At 40.4% G+C, this 11,631-nt stretch overlaps 2 protein-coding genes across 2 annotated transcripts in view; both read left to right on the top strand.

Annotated features, from left to right (window-relative positions):
• The window catches only part of LOC107551184 (eukaryotic translation initiation factor 3 subunit E-A), a 40,260-nt gene extending 37,974 nt beyond the window's left edge, over positions 1-2,286 (top strand). The window contains exons 12-13 of the mRNA XM_016232712.1: positions 385-519; positions 2,078-2,286. Of these exons, the coding sequence (XP_016088198.1) occupies positions 385-519; positions 2,078-2,113 (171 nt within the window). The 3' untranslated portion in view covers positions 2,114-2,286. The remainder of the gene's footprint in view (positions 1-384; positions 520-2,077) is intronic.
• A 2,803-nt stretch (positions 2,287-5,089) lies between these two features.
• Positions 5,090-11,631, top strand: part of LOC107551185 (R-spondin-2-like) — a 61,997-nt gene continuing 55,455 nt past the window's right edge. Inside the window, exon 1 of the mRNA XM_016232713.1 lies at positions 5,090-5,968. Within this exon, the coding sequence (XP_016088199.1) occupies positions 5,866-5,968 (103 nt within the window). The 5' untranslated portion in view covers positions 5,090-5,865. The remainder of the gene's footprint in view (positions 5,969-11,631) is intronic.

The following is an 11,631-nucleotide window of genomic DNA, read 5'->3' as shown; positions in this document are numbered from 1 at the left end:
ATATTATTATTATTATTATTTTTTTTTCCTAACATTATAAATGTCTTTACTCTCACTTTTGATTAATATAATGTGTCTATGCTGGAAAAAAAAAAGAAGCTTACCAACGCAAAACATTTGAACAGTAGTGTCATTATTTAACATTCGTGTGAAAGGAACAACACATTTTTTTTGCAACTGACCCAGGAACTTGGTCATAACACCCTAACCAAGTAACAGGACTTCTGATCTCAGAAATCACAAGGCATTCTACTGGAATGACCTAGAATTAGCTCCTGTGTGTTCATGAGGAGGTTGTGAAAATGTATATGTGGCAACAGAAAAGGATTGGTGTTCTCAGAGTTTAGCACTAACATTCTTTTCCTCTCCTCTTTCCTTTGGCAGGGTCACGTGGTGATGGGCAACAACGCCGTATCACCATATCAGCAGGTGATCGAGAAAACCAAGAGCCTTTCGTTCCGCAGCCAAATGCTGGCCATGAACATCGAGAAGAAGCAGAGCCACGCAAACAGGAATGAGGTCAAAGCAGCAGAGCATCTCTCTTTCACTTGTTTTATCTGATCTCATCTCGGTTCGTCTTGAGCCCTGTAGTTTACACACAAATGATCTATCCAGAAGAATGTCGAGTGGCAATCAGCCCAGAACTGTCTTTACACGGTGTAAACCAGTAAGAGCAAGTTTAACAGAGTGAGCGCTTTCATCATGCCGTTTTTCTTCAAAGGCCTAATGACAAGGTAGCACAGCACAGCCATAAAGAAGAGGGTCTGAGTCCCATGACTCAGCGCTGCAGAGTAAATAACGCTTGCACACAATCGCACACACGCTCCATGGAGTTCCCTGCGTTCAGGAGTCACCACAGATGTTTTGCTTGGGGTCCAGTCGGTCTCCGTTTGATCTTGGCCTAGCGCACTGATTGGCCCACCGAGGCCCACGACAAACGTGCCCTCGCTTCGTTTGAAATAGAGTGTTTCAAAATAACGCCCTTTAAATGTCTCAGTCCCTCAAAGCACATCATTTAACTGACTCACTCACACAAACACCACAATGGCAAAGGCCATAACACACAGTCCTGTATTTTGATGTGTTTGGCCAGACGCAATTTAATTTAACATTTTCTCAGGGAAAACCCAAGGGAATGTTGCGAACGTGAACTCGATATTTTCGTGTTTTATTCTACATCAGTTATACCACCTTGTTTTTTTGTAAGCTTTTGTAGCTAAATGGGACTATAGAGGTTGTCAGGGACAGTATAACGTAATCTTGAAAACTCATCTACTAACTAGTCCACTTTCACAGCCTCTTTTTGTTTATAATCACACTCTTGTAAACTATTCTAACTCAAAATTCCAGGGAAAATGTTTTTTTAAAGACTGAAAGAGTTGATGGAAGCTTAGTGATGGTGACACTGAAGTCATGCAACCGTGGTGTAATTAATAGCAAAGGCGATTTAGGCTTCAAAATTCATAGTTGTGTTAGTTTCTGAAGATTCTCATGATAAGACTTATAAACCTTAATTGATCACAACCTATTTTCTGCTATCATCCAAAAGCTAATGAAAAATCCAATTGGGTTTTTGTCGAGGGAATCCAGGGTGAAGTTTGGAAGCTTGTTTCTGCCACTTTTTATCTCAAAATTCTGATTGTTTTAATGTATATAAATTCAGAATTGCAAGTTTTCTGAGAAAGGCAGAATTGTGGGTTGTTAACTTGCAACTGTGAGTTTATCATATGCAAACTGTGAGATATAAACTCGCTATTGTGAAGGGAAAAAACAATCTGAATTATGAGATGGAAAAAGTCACAATTGCCTTTTTTATTTTTATTGTCAGAAAAAAAATATCAGCATTGCGAGAAAGTAAACCAGAATTGCAAAGAAAAAAGTTGCATTTAACTTTTTATTTTTATAAAACGTTTTATTACGTGGCAGAAATGGGCTTCCATAGTGATACGAACTTCCAGGTTGGCCAACATAAATACATAATGTAGCACTCTATAGCATGTTCATTCATATATAATGAACTCACCTGCGTTTGTGTTGGGTAATAACATTTTTTGTCTCTCTCTTCCTCTCTATTCAGACTCCAAACTGGGCAGCTCAGGATACTGGCTTTTGAGTGGATCTTTGTGGAACGTACACTTCCATCTAACTTTCCAGCATTCCCATACTGCGGCCGAACATCCTGTTCTCCCTCTCGTGTCCCTCAAAGGAGCGAGACAGAGGCCTTTTTTTACACTTGGGTTCAATGCGTCTGGTATTAAATAAAAAAAAAAAAACCCTTACAAACCATGTTCACCTCATGCTTGCATTTTATTCCTGGACATTACGAATGGTGGTTGAGGGTTAAGTGGTTGTGATCTTTTGTGTAATAGATGAAGATTTAATGTGCTCTGAGTCACTGAGTGGGACGGGGGGGTTTTGTGCCGCTGCACATGTATGTGCCGTAATGATAAATGAGTGTTTAGTCTGCTGCGTTTACGGCGCTGTTATGTAGCGGCCCATTCCGCTGCGGCGAAGAGGGCACAGAAAGGTGATCGTCCCAACTCGCGTTGTCATTTTCATCGCTCGTCCTCCTTTGTTTGCAGACGGGCATGTCAGATGCGCTAGACAATCAACATAATGCCTCTCCACCTTTCCCATCTCATCCCATCTTCTGCAAGTGACACCTACCGTCTGCCGCCGCTCTATACGTTTTCTATTTCCATCCCTCGCTCGCAGACGCTGCAGGCTGGGATTCGAAGCGTGTCTTAATGTCTGCTTTGGCCTCTCTATCAGCTGACATGTTTATGGGCCCTGTCTCTCTGGACGAGTGAAGAGGGGGCTTATAGCTGCCACAGCGCTCGGGCTCCCAGCCAGACATCTAAAACAACTGACGTCACCCTTACTTTCCCAGCGAGCGTGCGCGCGTGGGGGGGGGAGGGCTAAAGTGATTGGTTTACCGGTCCTGTGCCATGACACATTACGAAAATAAAACCCTCCTAGCCCTTAATTATCACATTCACCTTAGGAGTGCTGTCTCAGATGTTGTTTTAGTAAGACATCCAGACCAACAGCAGACGTGTGGCTGAGAAGGTTGTCCACCACAATGTCTGTCACTTCACTTAAAGTAAATAAACAAACACCCAAACGAAAAGGTCAATGAAGGTTTTGGTTAAAAGGCTACATAATTTTTTCCCTTTTTCGCATTGTTCATTACTTTTCTCCTATGTGAAAAGGTTAAGGCATTTGTTCAAAAACAGGCCTCATTTAAAATATACAACGTATGTTCCCTAATAAATTTTTGTCGGGATTATTCTTGAGTCCTGTTTTCCAAATTGCAAATGTATTTTTACAAGAGTAGGCCTATATTTAGAGCATGCAATATGAGAGATCATTACAGAGTCTTTTCCAATGCATAAGCTTTGAGTTGAGATCACTTCAGGTGCTTCAGTTTTATATTTAGGTTCTACATATAGTATGCACATAAATGTCTCTGCAGTTACTAAACATAGACAGTCTTCAGCTACAAGCAACCTGATACAACCCTAGCATAATGATGGCAGGTGAATAAATATATCTTCAGTAAGATTTTTTGATGAGAAATGAAACTCCATTGTTTCACTGATAGAGACAAATAGCCGTCATATAATTAACATTGACTCTGGGAGAATTTCACTTTGATCTGAGTATCAAAGGGCTCTGGAGGAGAGAGCGTCATCACTTAGAAATGACAAATGTCTTTTTTCTTCTTCTTTTCATTCTGGGGAGGGTAACAGGGTTCGTGCGGACTGTATCAAACATGTTTTTTAAGGATGGATGGACTTTTCTCTGATGTATATGTGTTTTGTTGCATAACACCTGTTTGTTATAAATCAGTGTATCAGTATCTGCACACAAAAAGTGTGTCAAAACCTCACCTGAAAGATTGCTAGATAATTTGAGCCAAAAATAACGGGAAGAAAAAGACATTTTAAGATAGTCAAAAAATGGATATATAAATAAAAGATTAAGTGCCACACCTAGTGGCCAAGCTGGGTAAAACATTTCTTGCATTTCAAAGCAATTGTCTATTTTGGCATAAGCTTCTAAAGGAAATTGTCTCAGAAATCTTTTTATTTTTATGGTTTTAAAGCTTAAAATAATATTATCTGAAAGCTGTTATGTTCGACCTGAAAATAAGTATTAAGTTGTATTAACGCTAATGTATACAAATGAATTGCAGTCTTTAGATTTTATAGTTTCCAAATATCAATAAACTTAAACTGTTACGTTATTATGCCATTAGGGATCATAAGAGAACCCTTATCCCCCCCCCCCTCTCATACTGTAGGTATTAATTATTTTGAGTTTTCTGAATTCATTTATCTGATTTCATTCCAGTTGATTAAACAATTAAACCACCCTAAGAGAGATTGCTGGTCTTTAAACTGGTCTCCCGTCCTGGCCAAGCTGGTCTTCAACTCGTTTATTGAGTCACCAAGCTGGTCCTCTAGTCCCTACGAAAACCAGCAAAACCATCTTAGGCTGTTTAGGTTTTTGTTTATTTTTCCCAAAAGTATGAAACCAGTGAGGGGGGGGGGGGGGAATTTAGATTTTATAGTTTCCAAATATCAATAAACTTAAACTGTTACGTTATTATGCCATTAGGGATCATAAGAGAACCCTTATCCCCCCCCCCCTCTCATACTGTAGGTATTAATTATTTTGAGTTTTCTGAATTCATTTATCTGATTTCATTCCAGTTGATTAAACAATTAAACCACCCTAAGAGAGATTGCTGGTCTTTAAACTGGTCTCCCGTCCTGGCCAAGCTGGTCTTCAACTCGTTTATTGAGTCACCAAGCTGGTCTTCTAGTCCCTACGAAAACCAGCAAAACCATCTTAGGCTGTTTAGGTTTTTGTTTATTTTTCCCAAAAGTACGAAACCAGTGAGGGGGCAGGGGGGGAGGGGGGGTGGTTGAATATAAGATCAATCCATAATACTGTTAATTCAAGCCAATGCACTAGGACCCTGGGGAAGCTCATATGTGGTATATAGATTCAGTGGGAGAAATTCCATTTGTCATCTTCTAAAACTTAAACAGGGAGGGGGGAAACAGCCCTCTCTCTGGCCGAGGGGCTTCTGAAAGTGCTCCGAAAAGCCCCACAAGATCTTGGAGTCTCCACGTGACAGCAGCGCCTATATAGCATCAGCACCAGTAGAGTGATACTCCATCACCAGCCGAGCACTGCAGCACATGCCACAGTTACACACATCCTCATGCACCTCAAGGGCTTATTCTAGAGCTTTTGCAGACTATTGCATCCATGTGTTTTCGCACTCAGTCTAGGGGACGAAGGGACTAAACTTTTCCTGCGAGAGGGATGCTGGATGTTCCAAGTCCATGTTGGCAGTCGGAAGGAACTTGAGGTATAGGCAAAGTTTCTCTTTTTTTGGACTGGACTCACGCAGGTATATTTCTTACGCTCCGTGCATCTACTTTTAGGGGCATCCATTGCGTCCCGTGCGCTTTTGGAGATTCGCTCTATTTCAGCTGAATCGAAGGTCTTTTGAATGAAATAGTTCGCTCGCAAACACGTTGATCCGTCAAGGTGTATTTGTTACTCAAAGAACCTAAAGTTAAAAGCTTTTTCTCTCTCCACAGACAATAACGAGGTGCTTTTTTAGTGTATAACAAGCGCGTTTCGCTCTCTAAAATGACATTAACCGCTGGTGAAAAATGATGTTTTCTCTAACGTTACCCTTCTAATGTGTGAGTCCGGACTCAACTCCCCGCTCCTCTGTGGAAACATATACATACTGAAACATCATATACGGACCCTGAAGGCTCGCGGCGAGTACCTTTGACGCTTTCTACCGTGAGTCGGGACAATCTTACAGCCGCCCAGATGCAGTTTCGTCTGTTCTCATTTGCGCTGATCGTGTTGAACTGTGTGGACTACAGCCACTGTCAGACGCAGCAGTCTCACCGCTGGAGAAGAAACAAAAGAGGTGAGGGAACTGTGCATGTGGCTTTGATAGATGCTTTACTCATTCTCTAATTAGTCATTTAGCTGACGCTTCTACACAGAGAGACTTACGGTCCGCGAATGACAGGGACTGTCTCACCTGGTTACGCTACTTCTCCTCACAAAAATTACCATGGTGACCGTGGTCACGCTTTCAGAATCTTTCTGTGATTTGACTTGATTTTTTTGATAGTTTCCATAGTTTTACAGTAGTAAGGATAACTATTTGCAGGCTAACTGTCATAGTTTGGCGAAAACGGTCTTTACCATAGTCATTTTTGTAGAATGGGGTTCTCTGTCATGCTCAAGAGTGGATCATTTCACGTTTGAACGTACAACCTCTCGGTTACTACTAGCTTTCGGGGCTCCGTAGACTTCCTCGGAGTTTTAGACTTCCACACGTACGCTGCCAAAATGTTTAAAAGAAGACACGTTTGTTGTTAACATAAATATTAAGAAGACTTGGCATGCTGAAGTGGATCCGAGAGTGCGCCTTTTCCTATACCTGAACATTTTTAGGAAGCTTACCGAAATTGAAAATATTAGGGCTTGTTGTATCTTCAAGAAGAGAAGTTTGCATTAGAATTATGTTTCAGCATCTGTTCCTGTCACAGAATGCGCGTGCCATCATCGGTTAAATATGTCATTTTAAAGGTCTTTTTCTTCCATCGGCATCTTGTTTAACTGTTACACCTTTAGTTTGTTAATAACGGCGCCCTGATCCATTCTCAAACTGAGAACTGTATTAAAACGCGTTAAAAGCTCATTTTTGTTAATGGATAACATGACAGAAATTTGAACAGCCGGTTAAAAAAAAAGTGCGCTACTTTCCAGTCACATAGTGCGTGTGAAAATAGGCGAATTATTTCAACATTTCAGTAAATTCAAAAATTTGACAAAGTGCGCTACATAGTCTACTGAAGTCCCGTTTGTCTACAGATGTAACCATAGCAACAGTATGCCGACAGTATGCTGTCTTTATGTATCATTTTATCATAGATGTAGGCCTATCACTTTTTAATATACATATATATTATCTTTGAGAAATCTAGTCCTTAAGATACTAGACGGTTGAATAAGTATGCTAAAGACGTTGCGCCAACCTTAACAAATGGCTTCCGGAAAGTTACTGACATTCTTTTAAAAAGTCGACACCCTGAAAGTCGTTGAATAAATCGCACACTTTACTAAAGCCTTGATTTTATAATGTCAAATCTCATTATGATTAGGATAGGCTGGTTAGTTGTCATTTGCATGTCTTGTTATGGAGAGCTACAGCATGTACATTATGAATAATCTTAAAGAATCTGGAAAATGAGTTCTCAAAGTAGGCTACTGACTGTTGGTCAGATCGTCACGGTGCGGCGCTGTCTGGTGGGCATTTGATGAATACCGCTTTCCTTTTCCCTTTTCAAATGCACTGACCCTCCTTTTGCCCTAAGCCGCTTTTAATTGATTAAGCTTTGAACAACTGGTGCAAGTATAACAATCCACTCTTAAGAGCCGCAGGGATTTAACCCATCAGTAAATATGAGGGTTGCCTTGCTTCGCCAATGCATATGGACACGGGGGGCTGAAAGTCAAACATTTCAAACTTATCCATCCCTCCCCAAAGCCTCAAACACTTGAACATCAGTCATTCACTGCATGTGGCAGAACAACCACCTCCCAATTGAACTTGAGCCCAAATAAAGACACTTGTTGTCACCATGGCTGATATGCGCTCTTAAATCTGCAGAGATGTAAATTGGGAGGCATTCATAGATTTAATCACATGCATGGCATGCCAGGGGAAACCTCTGCTCCCATCTGCAAATAATCAGCCAGACACTGTTGGGAATTGGCACTCGTGAGTTTTCAGCCCCACAGTTTTTCTACAAAATTTGCGATTTCAGATACTACGTAATATAGTTTTCTTAATAGGATCAAACTTGTTGGCAGAGGCGAACTAGTTAAGCATTTTCAGGGGGATTGGGGGGAGTTTAACAGGGAAAATGGTGGCAAAAGTGCATCTGGAGGTGAGCGGGATTCTGTGTAGTGTATGTATAAATGGTGACGCATTTGTAAAACATGACTTGGAGGCGCAGTCAACTCGATTGGCTTGAGTTTGATCCTGTGGACAGAAATGTGTGTGCATGCGGGCTTGTTGCAGAGAGTGACGTTTTGAAATGCCGCCAAGCTTTGGATTTTCATCATTTCTATATTTATCATACTTACTGAGGGTTGTATCGCTGTTCAATTGAGTCTAAAATGCTGAAATGGTTTTCCTGCCCTCGGAACACTTGAGACAAGCTTTATGTGCAGTCTTTTCTGGCATTCTCGTGTGCAAACTACAATCCCACATCACCCCAGTGGCACAGTCAATCCTCTTGAACTGTTTTACAAGACTTTGTCTTAACCGCCCCGCAACTGTATTTATTCTCATCAGATACTTCATTAAAGCTGCGCAGGACCACATGACCTTTTCCTTTGATTTGATTAATAATAGGTTACATCTCAGCTGTTTGTATTCACATAGACTTCCTCAAATGAATATAACAAAGCCAACAGCAAGAAACATTAAATTTGCACCTCTGCACCCCCCATTCAGTGCTTTACGGATGCCAGCGAGTTTGCTATGATATCATTGCTTGGCCCCGGGGTAATACTTTTCATTTTTATTCTCTGGCTAATGATGCCACCTGCTGACTATATAAAAACTGTGGGCTAACGTATACCAGCACGGACCAGAGAGCTAATTCACACACAGGACTTGCTGGTTTGACAAGCCGGAAGGGGTCTTAATGCTTTAGCCTCAGTGCTACTGCTCTAAAAACATCAAAAAACTACTTTTTTTTAGTATATGTAAGAACATAGAATTCGGTCCTTTCTCAGTGCGCAAGCCATTTACTTGCACTTTAAGTGAAACTCTGCACCAGGGGAGGTTAAGAAGTGGCTAGCTCTGATGAACGGTCCGATTAAGCTCACAGTAATGGAATTAATAGAAGTCTGTTTCCAGAGGAACACAGTCCTGGTAATCCATGGGAAAGTGGAGGAGAGGAAGGCTTAGCTCCATCACTGAGCTCCTCAGCTACACCCTCAAGGGATTAGGGGGAAAGCACCAGTATTTTAACACTATCGAACAGTTATCTTAAGCTGCTGGCAGCACACGGTGATCTGTCCCATTAAGCCTCAGAAGTTGTTTTGGATAGATAAATATTTAATTAAGAAGTTTGAAATGCAAGTTTGAAATGGCTCACAGTTGAGTAAATCTAAAACTCTATGCGGTTCTTTCTTCTGTGGAGCACAAAAGAGGATATTTTAAACAATATCTCTCTCTCATTCTGACTTTTTCTGTAGGATAAAAAAGTCACAATTACTTTTTTTGTTTTTATTTTATGAAAATAAATGAAAGAATTTTCAATTTTGGGTAAACTATGTCTGTGCTGCATAACACTACCAGTGTGTGCAGCTCAATGATCTGTGTAATTAGAGAATATATGTCAGAAAAACTGGCCTGTTTTTGAAAATGAAAGAGCAGACTGTAAGATGTAAAAGAACTCTTTGTTATACAGTGATCAGGTCAATAAAATTTGTTCGGGAAGACGGGTAAAAAAGAGTAAGGACAAAAAGAACTGTTTAGAGCTACACTTTGTACAAGTTTACCCAAGGTCCCAGGTTTATGGGTGTAAGTGTTAATGTTGGCTCTTGCTATGTTCGTGCCATTTAATGTCTTGATGAAGTGCGTGACAGGATGGGTGACTGCTCCAGAGTCTCTTTATTAATAAAAAATAATAATAACATTCTGCCACTCTTCTTTCGGAAAATGTGACATGTCTTTTCATTCTAATCCATAATGGAAGTGATCTTCTATGGAATTGACGTTCATTTCGTTTTGTTAAGTACATACAGCTTTCTCACCCAGCTGTTCTTTCTGGCCAGGAGTGACTCTTTTATTCCAGCAGGTTAGACGGGGTTGGTGGTTGTGCTCACTGTGTCCCTCTCCTGTCGCACCGCAGCCTGCCGTCAATCTGTGAAGTGATCGCTTTGGTGAATCTTTGAGAAATCAGTGTGCGTGAGAGAGAATATCGTTAGACAAAGAGTTTGAACTGAGGGAGGGATGGATGGCATATTTGAGGAGATCAGAGATGGTTTAATGAGAGCACCATCACCTGAGATGGATTAAATCTTTTCTGGTGTTCTGAGGGAACAAATATCTGAGACGTCCCTCTTTCTTTTTTTACTCACTTTCCCTTTTCAGCTATCCTGTACACTCTTAAAAATGAAGTTTTTTGTTGTTGTTGTTATTTATGGTTTCATGAAGAACTTTTAACATCCAGGGAACCTTTCCATTGCACTAAAGGTTCTTCATGGTTGAAAAAGGTCCTTTAGACCAATAGAATGTTCTTTACACTAAAGGCAGGTGTACACAGTGCGATTTTTGCTGCCGTACGAGCTTGCAGGCAATATTTTTCGCAAAAAAAAATCGCAAATGCTCGCATGGTCGCGGCTCGCACCGTGTGAGAAGAATTACGGGCCGATCCGAGAACATTACGAGCACCTCCCGTCCTCCCGATAATTTTCAAACATGTAAAAAAAAATTGGACGCTGTCGGTTTAAATTCGTGGCGTATGTGCAGTTGAATGAGATGATTTGGCGATCCATCTGAAGTTGACCAATCAGAAGATGACAAAAACCATATAGTCTATATAATAATTTTAGTTTAATTATACAGCTCTTTTTTTTATTTGTTATTCCGAATGTACCAAATTTGCCATTCAGCTTTATGAATAAATATGCCCGGTGTATTTCTGGCAAAACGAGCAGAAATTCAGAAATAGCTACTCGCCTCGAGTTGTTTATGAAGAACAGAAAGTCCATGCTTTTTTCTTGGTCGTGGTTAGAACGCTTGGTTGAGTGCATCAGACAAGACGACGAAGAAGTGCTGCTGTAGCCTCAAGTTTTCGCAAGTTATTACACACCTGAATAATTATGTATGTAAATATGTATGTTACAATTATGAAAACGTTTTTATAATAAATTGCTGACAGTACAATACTGGACAATGACAATCTGCAGAATTTACACTTCAATTATGAGACTACAGTGTTTCCCATACATTGAGTGCGGTTGTTTTTATTTCACTGTATTTCTGAAGGAAACCTTCAGAAAATTGGATGTCATTTTCATTTAATCTTGCATGTAATGTCTGATAAAGCAGCGTTTGTGAGCGGAGCGCTGCTTTATGTACAGCGGTTACCGGGGAAATCTCTATCTCTACCACTCCAACAGCGCCTCCTGCTGGCTGAGAATGAATTTGCATATATATATGCCACCTGGGAGACACTGGACTATGGTATAAATAAATTCAACTGTATAACCGTTTCACTGCAATTCATGTTATAATGTTAGAATTAAAGAACAATAAACATAATATATGTGCACTTATCTGTACATAGTAAATGCAGTTATTTTTAAGCAGTTGTTGACTTCCTATCTAAAATGTGATTTAGCCAAAAAACAATAACGTTACCACTCTAATATGTCTTGCAATATCCGTGCATGCAAAGGTTCTGCGCGATCCTCTTGTTCAATATTCTCTGGGTCTGAATCCGGCTCAAATTGATTTGGCAATATTGACGCCATCCTTAACTAAACCGGAGCAGA

The sequence above is a fragment of the Sinocyclocheilus grahami genome, unplaced genomic scaffold (assembly GCF_001515645.1).
Source record: "Sinocyclocheilus grahami isolate Dianchi unplaced genomic scaffold, SAMN03320097.WGS_v1.1 scaffold417.1, whole genome shotgun sequence".
NCBI lineage: Eukaryota > Metazoa > Chordata > Actinopteri > Cypriniformes > Cyprinidae > Sinocyclocheilus > Sinocyclocheilus grahami.
This window is presented reverse-complemented; position numbering and strand designations above follow the sequence as displayed.